Below are 17,233 nucleotides of genomic sequence, written 5' to 3' on the forward strand. Positions count from 1 at the left end.
AATTATTACAAGCTCGTGAGCTTGTATTAAAACGCAACTGTGTCCTACAAGAATGGAAATTTTTGCCTCTCTGAGCACCGACCGGGAGTCGTCGTGTGTTCGAATCTCATCTTGGTAACTATTTTTACTTTTTTTTTCTTTTTTCTTTTTTAAAAAGATAAGACAAGTGTTCAAAACACTTGTTTAACTAACTAGTAAATAAAGGTGTTTCCACCAAACTTTTTAAAAGTGAATGTAGGCAGAATTAACTGAATTAATGAATTTCGCAAATTTTGGGGTTTATGGGTTTGTGGTCTTTCTTCTTCCTGTCAGTCGGTTCACCCAAGACGGACCCATCGAAAATTAAAAGTTCGAGGAATTTTCCGTTCAGGAAGGTCTCACAAATCAATTTTGAAAAATAAGTGTGTAACAAATATTATTGCGTATCTGAATAGTAAAATATGTCGTGTCTAACTTCGTAACAAAAATTGTAAACTTTATTCGCGAGGTTGTTTGCGTATATCATACGTCTTGTTAATAATGGTGTATTGAAGTCACGATTATGTTATTGCACAGTGGTACTGTTTCATTTTAGGATGTTGATTTCTCGAAAATGTAATGGTTATTAATGCGTCTGAAAAACACCAAATTGGTAGAATTTATATATCTTTATGTTTACCAAACGATATTTAGTTACTTTACGAAAAGAAATGCTTTTTTTTCCTAACAAAATTAATCAACGTGCTGATTTGGCGCAGTAATAAATAGCTTGTTCACCTTAAAGATGCAAAAGTTTAACGGAACGTATCGCTACTTCATCTCCCGACTATGAACAGACTTTTAATGCGCACGTTCAAGCAGGGTGGGAGGAGTAAAGTGAAAAAATTGCGTAGGAGGGAATATGGTGAACACGGCTGCAGACATTCTCGTCCGCATGGTTTCTTTGTCCCTGAGCCGTTATCATGGTGCTGTTATTATTAAAGTTAGGCTGTATGGTAAGCAGAAAGGATGTGTCATTAAATCAAAATATTTGCTTTACTCCATTGTCGTCAAAAATATCACCAAATATATAACAGCCCCGTTTTCCAACTCAGTTGCTAAAATTCACTACGAAAGTGTTTGCGAACCTTGTCCACAGGCTTATTTGCACCTCCTGGCCCTCTTGTTTAAGAGCGTTGATAAGGGGTTGGTGACAGGATATGATGACTTTTACGTTACCGGGAGTTTTGCACGTTATATGTGTGGGAACGAGTTTGTAGCAAGAAGAGCAAGTTATTGTGTTTTGGGGTTAAGTAACCCTCGTACGCAAACCTAAATTTTATATCAGCAGATTAAAAGACAAAAATTCAATCTAAATCTGAATTTGAATCTGGTTCTTTGTAGATAGACCGCCGCAATTATATACATGGAGTTTGGGTAAATAACAACTTCGTCCCCAAAGCTTGTTAGGTTTTTAAGGTCCGTTTTAATACAAACACCCTAACATGTCCAGGTAACGAGGTTAATCTGATAAGGTATCTGAGCAAATTGCGAAAATTTCTTATTAGTATATTTATCATATTATGTTTATGAACTTAGAAGTAAGTATTCTAAAGTTTTTGAACGGTTTTGAATAAAAAATCAATGTTCAAACCACTCTCGACCCTAGAGCTCTTTGAGATAAACTCGGTTTTAATCTCAAAGAGCTCTGGGGACGAGGATGTGTACAAACATGCTAGAACACAAGGGTTCGTAGTTTCGTTTTTCGTAAACACGTCAGTTAGTACTGCACAACAGACATGCTGTTATTTTTCCACCGTATGCTTTATTCGCTCAGTATGAGCAATGGTTGTGGTCACACTTCCTTTGAGTGTATAAATTATTTAACTGTAGGCGGTACTAACTAAACTGTCATTTATGACCTTCACTGGATATCTTACAGCGATTCTCGTGCTTCTTTCGTTACAATCTTGTGAAATGATAACTACCTTCCGCTAATATCATCACAGTATATGTGGTTCTATTTTAGGGTGTCCATTACGTGGCGTGTAGATTACGGTCTCTGATATCCGCTTTTTGCGAGAAAAACCGTTGCTTTCTTTATAATTCGAAGACAAGAATACGCCACTGTATCTATTCCGAACATTGTGGACAATTATAGCAAGTGTCACTATTAGCACAATAAATCCAACAATCAACCCGACAGCTATCCAGATGACCGTCTTTTTACTCAATGTCGAATTATCTCTAGACATTTTTTCAGACTGAAAAAAATAGAATATAATAAATAAAATCTTGCAAATAAATAAATAAATAAAAAAGTTTAAAAAGTCAGAACCTACATTTGCAACGACTGGTATATTTGTATTTTTCGGATTGTTATTGGGATCAATCGGACCACTGATACTGACAGCCGGATCTAGTTAACAAGTAGATATAAAAAATACTACACGAAACAAACATGCAAAAATACATGTGTTTGTTGCCACATCTCATATAAACAATACCAACATTACTTCTACTACATAAACACAACAACAAAAACGTACCTGGATTTCCGCGAGTATTTTTGTTTTTAAGTTTCTTCACTGGGCATCCAATCTTCACTTTACCGAATAATTTAAATCGATTACTTTTTGTTCGAGTGGCTTTATACACTATGTCGAGCTGTAAAATGTAAAACGATGCAATGTAAAGCAAGTTATGACATCATCTATTCCATTGGATTTAATTTCAAGGAAAAGCTCATTTTACCGCGGATTTCGCGAAATTAATATTTTCCGCTTCTTCCCAATTTTCGCCAATTTCCTTGTCTCTTTTAATTCGTAGTTATCGCTGGCTGATGTTTACAAATTGTCTCAGCTTCCAAAGTAATTTAAGCTTTATGAAATACAGCTTATAAAAAGCGTATAAAAAAAACAAACTGAAAAAAACGAGAGAAAAAGTCAACTTACACCATTGTAAAAAACATGTTGTAGACACCCGTTAAAATTCTTTAGGCTTTTCGAGTTGACGGTATTTAAAGTTTCAACTTTTGGATGACCACCCATGTACAAAACATCACGCAGATCAAACTTTCGAAAAGCACCGGGTGTGTTCGCTTTTGTTGTGTATCTAAACAAATTTCATCATTTATTTCACACAAAAAATCGTAAAATGTTAATGTTTGACTCGATTTGTCTCGATTCCGTCCTCTTTGTAGAGAATAAGTTAACCCTCTTTAACGCCATTTTGTTTTGTGGCACAACTGTACGTTTCGCTAGCGTGGGAGGTCGTTACGTATAAACCAGGTGACCAGGCAATAAGATTGTATGATAAAAGCTTCAAAATAACTAAAAATATAGGGTGGCCAAAACTTTCTTTTTTATATGAAGATCCCACAATGCATTGGAAATTGTAGATAGGGATGTGGTCTCAGTGCTAAACATCTATTCTTCTTTAAAATAAATAAGAATGCCTGGGTACAACTTTGTAACGTTGTCTAAAGTCGAGCTATATAAAAACTGAGTTTTAAAAGGCGTGGCGAATTCATGCTTGAAGGAGAGGGGCGGAAATTCAAAATTAAAGTCTCGGATCACAGATCTTTGTTGTTGTTGAAATTCAAAAGTTGTTTACGCGAACCCCTCCCCCCTGGTATCAGCCATCCCGGTTTTGCCTCCCAGTTTTGTCCCCCCCGTTTCGCCCCTTCTGGTTTCGCCCCCGCATTTTCGGACCCTGTATGAAATGTAATGTATGTTATAGTATCTAAATTTCCGTCAATAAATTGAAATCTAACAAAACTTACTTCCTATCAACGATTAAATCCAACTGCCTCCCTTTACGAAGAAACTCAATCAAATGCCAATCTCCATCACTGAAGTCAATATTATTCACCTTCATAGTGTAGACTCCTGGATAAAAAATATATAAAAATAATCAAGTTATATAGTTATTATATATATTTTTTGAATAGAAATTTTTAATTTGCCACGTCACATGTAAAATTTTTTATCCCTTTGTTGTGCAATGAAGTGGTTGGCCCTGAATTCTAAAAAAGGTCTGAGCACAAAATTGGATCGCTTTTATGTTTTTTTATGACCGCTTGGGCATATCAAGTAAAAGCACACCACTTCAATTAATCTCGTCCCCATGGTCTTGTCGCCCCTGACCCGTTATTACGGACTGGCTAACAATTTCCGACTTCATCAACAAGACAAAATACCCTTGGAACGATTTCTTATACTAAATCCTTCAAACTGTCTGGGTTAATTGAAAACATGGGGTACCCAATTGGGATAATGTTTAGGTTGATAGTTTTATTTTACAGATCAGTTAATTATGCGCTTTCCTCTGCCGCTGACCAGTTTTGCAGATGGAAACTGTGCCATTAGATTTGCACTGAATGGTTTCTATAACCGGTAATTTCACATGCAAATAACTTGAAAAAAATGCTTTTGATATGCAAGCTTCTTATGACAAATCTTCTCGCTATAATGTCCTCTTGTCAATGACCAAGTAACATGAAGATGAGGCTAGCAACTTTTTTCAAATGTAAATAACTTCCTTTTTCCCGGCAAGGTTCTTGTGTCAAATTTTTGTCTTTACAATGGTCAAACAACATGAAAAAAAGGCTATAGATGTTAAAGAGTTTCACCACGCCACATGCAATGTACAGTCCAACTTCTATGCTCTGAAAAATTGGTTGCATTAATACAGACAGCGGCTCAGTTTTGCAAAGGCATCTGGTCTGCAAATTATTACGTAAAAATGGCGGAGCTACGCCTTTAACAAATTTGCGCTAAATTCGACATGTTAAGCAAGCAAAAAGCCGTAGTATTGGAGTAAAATTGAATATATAGTGTATATTTACATATGCTTTAAATATCAAAATTATCTTCTCCAATCACTACCCCAAATGCTACCCCAAATTGGGGTACCCCATGTTTTTAATTAATCCAAAATGTTTTGGTTGTTTACTTTAGTTGGAAAGTTAACCAAATTGATATTAAAAACTGACCTCCTCCTAAATTCATGCTCAATCTGATTGTTGTGGAATGAAGTTCAATCATGAAATGATCTTTCCCACTCTTTGCTGCAAATATGACGCCGTCAGGGTGCGTGGTTTTAAAACGTAGCTTAATATCGTTTTGAAATGTTGAGGTTAACGGTCCAGCCACACTTATGCTGACATATTCTTTCCCCTTGAAGTGCAGCGAGTCTGACTCTAAAATGAATTTTAAAACATAAAACTAGTCGGAGAAAGAACAAGAGCAACAACAAAAACAACAAAAACAACATTGAAGACGACGACAACGACAACAAAAACAACATTAACAAAATTGACGACTACGAAAACAACGACAACAACATTGACGACTACGACAACAACCACGACAACGACAACAACAACGAAAACAGCAACGACAACGACAACTACAACGAAAACAACAACGAAAACGAGAACAAAAACAGTAACAATTTTTCACGTTTTTGTTCTTGGTATAGTCATTCATAGACAAGCAATCAGATATTACCTTGGGTACAGTTTTTTCCGTGATAGCCAGTTCCGATGCAATTGCACTTTGCTGTTGTAAACCGGTTTACACATTTTCCTTGATTCGGGCATACTTTGTTTTTGCAAGCGTCTAGACAACCATTCTGTACGCCATCTGATGCCTCAATTTTATTTTTACCAAACGCATCTGCTGAACCAGATTTAAATCTAATGTCTTCTATACAACCAATAAACCTGCTTTATTTGAATAGAAAAAACAAAATGAGCATATAGAATTCAAGCGTAAGTGTTAGTCGAGGTTAGTGATCGCAGCTTCGTCCGCCATCTTTAGTTTGAGTTAAAAAGAAAATAAGAAAGGCAAGGAAGTTAAACATTTTTAAAATTATATGAATAGGTGCGTGTGTAAAGAAGTGATTATGTTAAAAGATAGAATGATAGTTAAACTTTTGATAAAATGAAAGACTGATAGTAAATTTTTAATACAAGATCGGAGAAAGGATACAAGCCAGCTAACAAAGCATGGAAACAATGCAAGGAAATATATTACTACAAGAAAATGTGGAATCCAAAAAAATCCATTTTAGAGATTGTTTACAAATGACGTCATTTATTTTTAAACCCCTCTGTCCCTCCTCCCCTCCGTTTAACTGCTTTAATTTTGCTTTACTCCCTGAGTTCACCTCTTGTTTTGAAAAAAGACCCCAAGGTTAAGCATAGAAACTTTTAAACGTAACGCCAAAGATAGTAACACGGAAGGATATTTACACGCTACTGATCACACGCTAGCGAAACCTTTTAAACTACTGCCCCCTAATGATTGACGTCATTTGTAAATATTGCTTGAGTTAAAAATTAGTCAAGTTAGTAAAATTAATATTGTGAGAGTGTAAAAATAAAAAAAATATTAACTGCGTTATAAATAACAAAACATTAATGTACATCAAAAAACAGGGTTATTATAAATTCAAAAATAGTGATCTCTGTGCAACTCATACCGCTAGTGCTCAATGGAAATATTAGGCGTAGATAATTTTGACAAAAATGAGGCATGATGATGAAGAGTGCTTACAAATATATTTCTGAAAATTTTACGTCGAATTGGAGTGATTTAAATTAAACATATTAATACGTTTGTACCAAGTCTTTTAATTTTCTTTCCCAGAGCAAAATGTTCGAATGTTTATCGAATGTTAATTAAAAGAATTAGTTTAGAGTTCTTAATATTTATGTTTCATGATTCGAATTTTACATGTATATGTCTCTCAAAAGATTATTTTAACCTCGATGACGTTATTCTTAATTAACCAACTTTAATCGATATATGCATAATTTAACAAAATAGAATAGACAACATGCATAATTAAGAAATTAATTATTAAATGTATTACTTTGTTTGAGTTAGTGAACATGACAACACAGTTACGGATTGCAAATATATAATAATGTCATGCTAATGACGTCATGGAATATTTTAGAAAGCAAAATTTTTCATTTTTACGCCGCCGCAACATCGCCATAGTTTAACGCGGATTGTATTTTAACATCGGTCCTTCATTAGCTATAGTATTGATTAATGTTATTTCATTCGTATGCTCTCCGACTTAGAGGGAGGGGGTGGAGCTATACTCCCCCCCCCTTACTTTTTAAATACGTGGCGTATAAAGTCGGTGAAGACCGATGCAAAGAAAGAACGGTGATTGACTATAACCTATCTAAAACGGGTGATAAGCATTTGATTCATCAATTCAAAATGTATTTTAGGGTTACAGTTAATCTAAACGCTTAATAGTGGACCAAAAGCCACGGAAATTTTCCCGCCATTTTCGTGTATATATTTTGTGTCTTCTTAATACACTTCGTGCATGCGCGCACTGCATGTGTTTGACCCACAAACAGACAAAACAAAATTATATAATTACCTCCCACAAACAGACACACTCTTCGTAGTAGTATAATATACTAGTCCATAAGGTCCGTGAAAAAATTCACTTAGGCAAAAAAGAAATAAAAAAAGATCCGTCATTTGAATTTCGATGACGTCAGTAGTGACCTGTCGATGCACAAAAAAAACTTTTTTTCACAATTTTATTGCCACTGTTGTGTAGAGCTTGAAACGCTGATCAATATATTTTATAGGTTGTATTATAGAACTTAGCTTGTGGAAAAATCCACGAGAATAGGTTCGTCATACATAGTTTCCGCGCATCACTATTTTATACATCTTGGTTGTCTATAAAGTTGCCCGCAATGGACAGCATACAGGTATTTTTACAACAGGTAAAAAAATTATTAAACAAATGAAGCTAACTAAAAGAGAAACAAACTAAGAATGAAATTACCTTGGCAACGCCCTCACTCTTTTGTCCACCACATCCGCCGCCATTTGTTTTGAAATGCCGCCAAAAAATACGCCTGAATTAAGTTCCAATTTATCATGTTCTCCATCATTAATCAACATGACCTCGTCATCCTTATCTAAAACCAACTTTGTTTCTCTTCCCGTTCTGTGAATCTCAACATGGTGCCATTTTAAATCATGCAGATTTTTTCCAATTTGGCCCGACTTCTTTGATTTATAATCTTCCGCGCCCATCTGGACGGTAAGAGATAATTTTCCACTATTTAACTTGACAACAATGAAGCTTTCTACAGAGTTCGACGACTTGCTGTTGTCACTGTACAGCAGTAGTCCGTAATGATTATATGTTTTGAATTTAAACTTTACCACACCAGTGTCAGAGGCGTCCCAGTGCTCGTACTGTATGTAAGACGCAGCACGGTTTACAAACGTGTAAGTTAAACAAGTGTTGAACATATACAACAAAAAAAGAATCTGAAGCTGGTACATTGTGTATTTGTTATGACTAAAATTACAAGAAATATCACAGTGAATAATGACAGTCAACTTATAACTTTTCATTCTCTGATGTTACAAAGCCTAATGGAGTGCATGATTCTCTATTAAAGGAAGAAACACAGGATTTTAACTGTATTTCATCTTTCAACACAAGTCTTACCTAATGAAAGAATAGTTTTAAGAGGGAAAAAAATTGTCACGTTCGTCATTGAGATTTGCACAATGTATAGTCTCATGCTTCTTATATTTTGGCATTGCAATAAAATTTGTCGGTCAGCTTGTGAAAACAGCTATAACGAAAAAGCCTGGGAGTAGAAAAGCCTGGTAAATGTCCACGTAGTAAAAATAAACTTTTACGTCTATTCCACATCAAGCAATTCCTTTTAAAAAGCAACATACCCAACAACATACCGGAAATAAAGCTACAGTTACCGACAATTTACCGACAATATAGCTACAATTACCGACAATTTACCGACAATAAAGCTACAGTTACCGATTACCGAAAATATAAGCAGCAAAGACCACTTTCAACCTTGATGTTGATGTGGTAAACAAAAGTGAGTAAAGTTTTAAATGTGTAAATAAAGATTGAATAAGAAGGATGACTTATTTAAAGGAGAAAAATGTAGAAATTGTAGAAGTCCTTTCAGCCAAAGATTACACAAAAAACTTGAAATTTATGACTGGAAGAATTTTATTACCTCTGTGTAAGCCACTTCAGTGAGTTTGTGCTAAATAAAAAAATCTACAACTCCCTAACCTATTTATATTTAATATAAAAATGAAATGAATAAAATAGATAGAATTATGGAAAGAAAGCATCAAAACATTCCGTCGTGAAAAGTGTGAACATTTTAGACATGTACAGATCACACTATACCATACATCTTTGTTCTGTTGTGTTTGTGAACAGTGTTTGCAGACTGTTCCTTCTCACTCTCTTCTTTTAACATGTATTCAGAAAATAAAAAAAAAAATATGTATAAAAAATATATATATATATATATATATATACTCCCGTTTGAGAACTTGAAAATATGGAGTTGTAAAATATTTAAGACTCGTCTCAATACGGTATACACTGTCGCGTATTCATTCGCTTTTCTCATACTCTTCATCGTAGGTGATTTTCTAAAAATAGATTTCTAAATATGACTGAACATACCAAAAGGGTTTTGACAAGGGGAATAAAACCCAACCATGGCCTCGTCCTCAATAGACGAACAATAGAAAATGAAGGCGGAACATTTTCTGTGATAAAAAAGTACCTTATTTATGCAAGGATTTTGATCCAAATAAGGAAAAAAAAAATTAAGTTAAATGCAGGAAAAAACATAACATTTTGTTTTTGTTTCTTAAATTAGCGTTAGGTAGACTCGATGAGTCTTTAGATTGCATTTTAGTCTTTCCTTCCTTCTCCTCCTTCTCATAATCCTTCTTTTTCTTCTTCTTCTTTTTCTTCTTCTTTCCACCATAAGGTAAATTCTTGTTTCATAGGAGAGGAGCGCACATTTTTAAAATGCGCAAATGCAACAAGGAATGAACGAAACCATTATTTGAAACTAAGGATAAAGTTAGATAGAAGAAGTGATGTTAAATATTTAAACTGTCCGCTATTTTATTGGCCTCAATATTTTATTTACAGCTTGTATACTTTTTTTCTATTCACATTTCTACACAAAAACTATATCCTATCTCCAGGTTGTCACACATGTATCAAATATATATATTTTCCCATGTTTTCACATATATTTTGTTCTCTTTTGAACTAAAGATAATGCGGAAATAATTAAAAAAGTATGCATGTGAAAAAGTTGTATTGTGTCTACATATCTCTCTTTTTTCTTCTGTCTTCTATTTCTTTAGCTTAAAAAATATAAACATTCGTCTTTTTTTCTATACTTCTCTTGTAAAAGAACAATTAAGGCTAAAATTGCAAAAAAAAATAGGAAAAACTTAGTTCAAGAATTTTTATAGGGGTCATTATAGATCAGGCTCAGTTCTCTCTACATTGACATGACGTTGCATCAAGGTCGATTTTTTCTTCATGATAACATTGATGAGAAAAACTTAGTGCAGTAGTAATAATCGAACTCGACCATAACAATAAGAAAATACTTTCCCAATGATGTAGTTATGATGTTTCGATCTCTGATGCTTAACAATGTACAATACAATACACTAACGTCAACTCGGTATATATAAAATTCCAAAAAACTCCTCAAACGCTTTCCGAAACAAACAAATTTCTATAAAACTACTAGCAATGAAATTGAATTGCTATCCAGAGCAAGCCTTCTCATGATTATATGTGGATATTTTATGTATGTTTATATGTATAAGCGTTTATCAGTTCATTACGAATCTAATCGACATCCAATTTTGTAGATTATGACAATTACATGACGTAAGACTCACATACAAGGTGTGACAATTAAAATTTTAATTTCTTTTTTGTTGTGCTAAGCTTTTATACAGTTTTAAGTCTGCCCTTAGCTTTTAAAATACAAAAACTTTGTTCACAGGACTTGTTCATTTTTAGTCTAAGTAAAAGAGCATGAGGTCAAGACTGAATATCAATCTTGTAACAGAGATCTTATCATTTTTTGTTATTACTGTCACTTTATGTTCCAGCTACAGATTGTGCACATCGCAACAATTTGATAAAACATTTTGGGCCAATGGTTTACTGATTCGATAAAAATATAATTCAGCAGGATAAAATCATCATCGATAGTACATTCATTGGATAAAACCATCAGTCGATGGTTGTATTGATTGGATTAAATCTTCAGTCGTTATTGGATTGATTGGATGAAGTCATCAGTCGTTGGTACACACATTGTGTAAAATCATCAGTCGATGGTACACTGATTGGATGAAATCAGCAGTCGATGATGCACTGATTGGATGAAATCAGCAGTCGATAAAACATTGGTTGGACAAAACCAATTATTTTTTGTTTGTTTTTGTTTATTTTTTTTGTTACTCTTTCCCTTAAGTTTGTTTGTTTGCTTGTTTGTATTTTGTAACAGTGCAACCACATTTCTTATGAAAAGTGTTGTCAAAGCATCCCTGCAGTTATGATTCTTAATCCATTTTTAATCGGATATACTAAATCGGATTGGAAAAAGTTTGTTTTGAAGAATTTAAATTAAAGAAGTTGTACAAATATGCATTTTACAGCTTCCAAATTAACGTCTTGAGACAGTACAATGTACAATTAAAACCTTGTTTACACGATAAAGGAACCGAAAATGATAAAATTTAACAATACAGTTTCTAACTGGTATCAGTATCCTTCATGTTGAATGTTTATTTGTCGGGTGTGTGGTTCGAATATTAATCCAATTTTTTTTCCTGTTGAAGTTAAGTAATATAAAATAAAAAGTCACCAATTGTTATCAAAAGTTGATAACAGGAATAGTTTCAAATGTTATACTGCATATCATGTGCTAAAATACATACATATTTAAAGACATGATGTCATCTGCATTTCTAAAGCGTTGCGCATGCGTCGGATTAGGCTGAGATAAAAAGCAGACCAGAATAAATATATGCTGGAAAAGCTAGACTTTTAATGAGAAGAAGTTGGAATTTAGAGGATAAGACTTGCATGATAAGACAACGTCGTCTACTTACTTTTTTCAATGTATCTTTAACTTGAGTATATATCTTATCTATCTATCTAAATTTCTCACTGGGAGTAAAAAATATATTAGCTAGTTGATTTTGTCGGGCGAGGGGATTTTACGTGGTTAACCTGTTTTCAGAATGAGAATATTAAAACAAACGAAATATATCATCGCACTCGTGACAAATATTCAAGTCATGCACATGCATCTTGATGTGAAAATCTCTTCTTTAACAGTCCGGTTGCCTAGAACTCAAACTAATTGCTTCTACGCGGGAGGCCTTATGATTAACGACCCGCCAGTAGAATCTGAAACCACTGAAGGTTGACCGCTAAGACGATATAAAACCCAACACACACCAAAACGTTGGTACTCACAATACTCGTGTTGGCGTCGTTATGCACATGGAACACGTCTTGTTTTGGTAAGATACAATTAGTTTATGTTGTCATGCCAACAAATCGGTTCCGTAATTACTATCATATTTGTGCCGCCTTTATAATTCATGTCTGCCTTCACCACAGTTTCAGTTTTCGTCACACCGTACAATTGCGGTTCGTGTGTCACATAACTCACAAATGACAGGTCATCAATTCTTTTGTAAAAAAATAAATAAATAAAATGCAGCACAATTTCTGATACACACAAAAGGCCTTCATCTCAGGACAAAAAATTGTGAAAACGAAATTAAACAACGCAGAACGAACTATCTAAAATCAACAAAATTAAAACAGTTCGGTAAATTCCAGATACGCTGCACTGTGAAGAGATGGTATAGCATGACAATGCACAGGTCTGTAGCAACGCCCCTTGAGCAAGGCACCTTTTTCGCCCTTTTTATGTTACTATTTGACTTTTTTTATTTTAAGTGAAATAGTGTAAACTTACGCAAAAATAAGCACGCGCGAAAATAAGCACGCGCGAAAATAAACGCGCGCGAAAATAAATACGCGCGGAAGTAAATACGCGCGGAAATGAACACGCTCGAAAATAAGTGCGAATAAGCGTATTACATGCTTATTTTAATAAGAATACGAAAATTTAACTACACTGGTAATATTTTCATGTCTCTATCATTGTAAACAAAAGAGCTATTGTTTTTAACCTGAAATCATAGCTTGATATTCTTATAAACCATATTCTTATTTATACATTTATACATGCATTTTATATATTTCTTTAGAAATATATAAAATACACTAGTCGTTAGCCCGTGGAAAAATCCACGGGGTCGCCCGTCCTTTAAATTAACCCGTTGCAACAAAGTGGAGAGAAATATATCGCATTTGGTATTGGTGCGCATTTTAAAAATTTCGTGTTTCCGTTACGGGACACGGTTTTCGCGGACACACAGACAGACAGACGACGGCTATTATTAAAGAGATGTTTTAGTTTCACAAGCCTAGAACTTCTAAAACTAAAACTTCGAGTTAAACTTCCAACTTTCTGCCAGATTTTTTATCAAAGAGTTTACATTACCTGCAATCCGAAACTAATTTGAAATTTCGAAAGCGTTCACCGCTAAATCGTGATATCTCCTTTAGTCTGAATGCGCCTCGTTGTTGTGGAGTTACTTTATAAAAAAGAAGAACGATAGCGCGGCACTTAGACTTTTTAATAACTATTTTTCTTTCTTTGGTGAGATAAAATATTTTGGTTTAGAATTTTAATTTTCCAGTAACTAGCAATTTTGTTAATTTGTTATGAAGAATTTTAATCAACTATAACACGCCTTCACGCATTTTTTACTTTTTTGAAAAACAACATTACATTGCAAAATTTTAGCAGCGTTATAAATGTTAAATTACAACCACTGTCGATTAAATTTCCGTAAGATATTAAACTCTGAAAATACCAACCTCGATCCCAGGACTTCAATTTAGAATTATACTTCATTGATTATCATAACGGCTGCTCTGAGTCAACAGCTATACGTTGGCCTTTATCTGTAGTATTTTGAGAACATTTACAGTAAACCCCCTTCAACATAAACTTAACACTAACAAGAGTGAGCGTTAAAAAAAGATATAAAATATATTTAGAATTGAGTAAAGAAATGTGTTAATCCAACCTCGTCCCCAGGGCTCTTTTTCACTTTTTGATCCCATTTTCAAAAAGAACCCTGGCGACGAGGTTAGTGATAATCCACAGCAACAAAAAAGAAAAAGAAAAAAAGCTATACCCTTAAACCACTGTATCGTTCTTTACGAAGTTCTGCAATTTGATAAAGTTGAAAGCCATAGAACAAGTTATTGGTCATGCTTGATGTACGGAAATAGAATCATCGAAATTGACTCCGATATATCTGACAACTGTTCTAAGTTAACATCACTAACAAGTTCAAAAGATAATCCAAAGAAAAACAAGATGGTAGCCTGAGAACAACGTGCGTTACTTTCTAAGAAATTCCAGATGTATTTGGTTGTCACATTTTCATATTTATACAAACCTCGAACATGTTAAAATTATTAGAAACAAAGAAATATAAAAATAATTAGTTGTAAATTTGTGTACAGTCTAATTAATCAAATCAAACAAAATATTAAAAAAGCAAATGTTTACCGAAGCTTGCAACAAGAAGTTTGAATAACGCCAGATGTACAGTGTCTACACACACGCACTATGTGAATGCTTTCATAGAAGATTCCCTGTCCCCCCCAACAAAACTTGTCTGAGGTCTTAGTTGTTTCACGAACTCAATCAGAAGTTATTTAGGGCCCTCATTAAGGGCGGATCTCCACGGGACGAGTTTTACGACGATCGTCATAAATACTTGAATTTGATTGGTCGCGATTTTCGCCATGACGAAAAGTTGAATTTGTTTCTACTTTTCGTCACAAAAATCGTCGCGAATATCGTCCAGTGGAGATTCGGCTTAAAAGTAACACCAAAAAAATTGATTTTGTAAGCAAGTACTGCTTATTCAAGATCTTCGTTAAAAAAGTCGTCCTTAGTTCTATAAAACAAGCTACTATACCAATCTAACGAGAGGATCTTGGTTGTTGTCAATATTACAGTATGCATTGCCACACTTCTGTGTTTATTTCTTATCATGAATTAACCCTTTGATGATTTCGTCCAAGATTAACCGTGCTAGTGATATAAAAATTTATACTATTCCTGCATGCTTTGTGTTGTAAGAAAAGCAAGTGGAAACCAACCTTTATCTTACTCCTTAAAGTTCTTCACTCATTCTGTACTCATTTTCACGCGTATTAATTACGCGCAGAGAAAAAGATCTTTCTCGTGTTTATATTAGTTTAAATTATTTTACAAATAAAAAGAGAGAAAGTAAATTTTACAGTTTTAAGCAAAACATAGGTGCGTTCAAAACGTTCACAAACAATTTTGCTCCTTAAAAAAAGTATATTTTGTTGCAAAACGTCATTTTTGATTCTTTTCTGTATTAAAGCGCAGGAATTATTACGCGCGAAAATTATATTGCGCTAAAATTAGCACGAATACTATAGTAAATAATAACTAAACTAATTATTACGTACGTTGTGAATTATAAAACCACACCTTCGTCACGAGGTCAAGTTACGAGGTCTTTCACACCTCGTAACTTTACAACCTGCTCCTTTAACTGCAGTGCCATGATAGGGCAAAAGCTTAGGGGTAACAAAATTGTATTAGGGTAACCTTTCCCTCGCAATCCATCCTTCTAGTACTAAATTGTCTAACCACCACTCTCTTCTCGTCGTCCAATGCTTTTTCTAATAAGTCAGCCGCATACCAGAAGTGGAAAGATGAGACATTACCATGATACCTATTTTGAATTTTTCGAAATGCTTCATCAATGTTTCTTTATATGGTTTAGCGATAATTTTCTGGAATGTTAGTGCACGTGATTTGTGTTTTCAATACATACATCAACACTAATAACAAAACTTCTAAATTTGAAGTTATTAAAAAATTCTATCTCAGCGGTGGTCAATATTTGAAATTCTGTCTCAGTGGTGGTCATTATAATTACATAGCGGAACACAAATCTTGGCAAAAATAAACAATGTATCTAACATGATGCGTAAGATTTGTCATATTGAAAAAATGACATGTCATAAAGTCATGTTTCCAAACGTGTCAAACCTAGTGAGCAGGTCATGAACAGGTGACAGAAGCTGGGAGCATAATAAACGTTCCGCAGAAACAAAAAGAACTAAAATCAAATCTAACTTTTCCTTCTTACCAGATTCCTTTTTTGTTCTGCATCATACAGATATAAAATGTGAAACGTAGAGGCCTGAGAAGTAAATTGACCTTTGTTTCCATGGTTACTATCGTACGCTTAGCGTGTTACATACTTCTGCTGCTTTTAAGGCGAATCTAAGAAATAAAATATCATATTTGTTTAAATGACGAGTCTTCTAAAGATTTTTCGAGATTGCAAAAATAGAAAAAAGCTCTGGGAAGGAGGCTGACGAATACTTTAGGCGCCTTGGTCATGTACGTGTAACCATGGCAACCTATAGGCATAACACCATATTACTTCAGGAAGTAAATATTTCATGATTGCCACATATTTAAATTTTGTTTCACATATTCACATTACATTCTATTCTTATCCTTTAAAACCACTAACAGTAATGTACAGAAATTGCACCTGTTTAAAAGATAATGACCTGGTTAGTTGAGCAAAATCATTTAGCTCGATCACTCATAAGTAAAAAGGTATGTTAATCAGGTAAAAAGTAAGTAAGTGAGTTTTTGAATGAAATGAACTTTAAGATGTGGCATTATAAAGATCTTTACTTTCGGTAGACTTGTATGAAATGGGAGATAAGTTTATATTTTGGTAAAGGTATTCGACAACTTTAAAAGAAATAAAATATAATAATAAAAGGATACAACCCCGTCCCCGGGGCATCTTGTATCTTTTCGGACAAAAATGAGACAACAGGCTCTGGGAACGGGATTGAAAGAGGATATGCTAATTCAACTTTCTAACAAAGAAGTCAAAATAAGTTTAAGGAATTATGTTTAAAATGAGGTCTGATCTGATCATTTACTAAGAAATTAATTGAGGCTCAACAGAATCCTCATAAAAATGGCGAATCAAAGACTGCTGTTGTCTCGCCTACCTTGCTCCAGTTCAGTGTAATACAAGTTTGTCAACACAATGTAAAAATTAACACTTAGTTTGTTTCTTTTTTTCGGTATCAAGAGGAAAAAAAATCCTGGGGCCGAGGTTAGTTAAAACACATTGCTAGGTTAACAAGAAAATTGACTTATGATTCAATCCAACAGAAGTATTCTTTATTTGCTGCTGTAATAAGAAAACTAAAA

The 17,233-nt window shown here is 34.1% G+C and overlaps 1 protein-coding gene and 1 long non-coding RNA gene across 3 annotated transcripts; one reads left to right on the plus strand and one right to left on the minus strand.

Moving 5' to 3' along the window:
* Positions 1 to 1,506: 1,506 nt before the first annotated feature.
* Positions 1,507 to 9,295, minus strand: LOC130649109 (neurexin-3-like). Of its 2 annotated transcripts, none has more exons than XM_057455326.1 (8): positions 7,792 to 9,295; positions 5,472 to 5,689; positions 4,955 to 5,161; positions 3,743 to 3,848; positions 2,913 to 3,072; positions 2,508 to 2,625; positions 2,301 to 2,377; positions 1,507 to 2,222 (listed from the first exon to the last, which is right to left on the minus strand). In XM_057455326.1, exons 1-8 carry the CDS (start codon positions 8,370 to 8,372, stop codon positions 1,962 to 1,964), a joined length of 1,728 nt encoding a protein of 575 aa, XP_057311309.1. In that variant the 5' UTR covers positions 8,373 to 9,295; the 3' UTR covers positions 1,507 to 1,961. The 2 variants fall into 2 exon arrangements, with proteins under 2 accessions (XP_057311309.1, XP_057311310.1); XM_057455327.1 differs by having other exon boundaries at positions 5,472 to 5,686; positions 7,792 to 9,294.
* Positions 9,296 to 10,293: 998 nt separating this feature from the next.
* LOC130649115 (uncharacterized) lies at positions 10,294 to 11,384 on the plus strand. Its single transcript, XR_008983004.1, has 2 exons — positions 10,294 to 10,737; positions 10,947 to 11,384. It is a non-coding gene; the product is annotated as an uncharacterized LOC130649115 (long non-coding RNA).
* Positions 11,385 to 17,233: the final 5,849 nt, after the last annotated feature.

This window comes from Hydractinia symbiolongicarpus, chromosome 7 (assembly GCF_029227915.1).
Source record: "Hydractinia symbiolongicarpus strain clone_291-10 chromosome 7, HSymV2.1, whole genome shotgun sequence".
Taxonomy (NCBI): domain Eukaryota; kingdom Metazoa; phylum Cnidaria; class Hydrozoa; order Anthoathecata; family Hydractiniidae; genus Hydractinia; species Hydractinia symbiolongicarpus.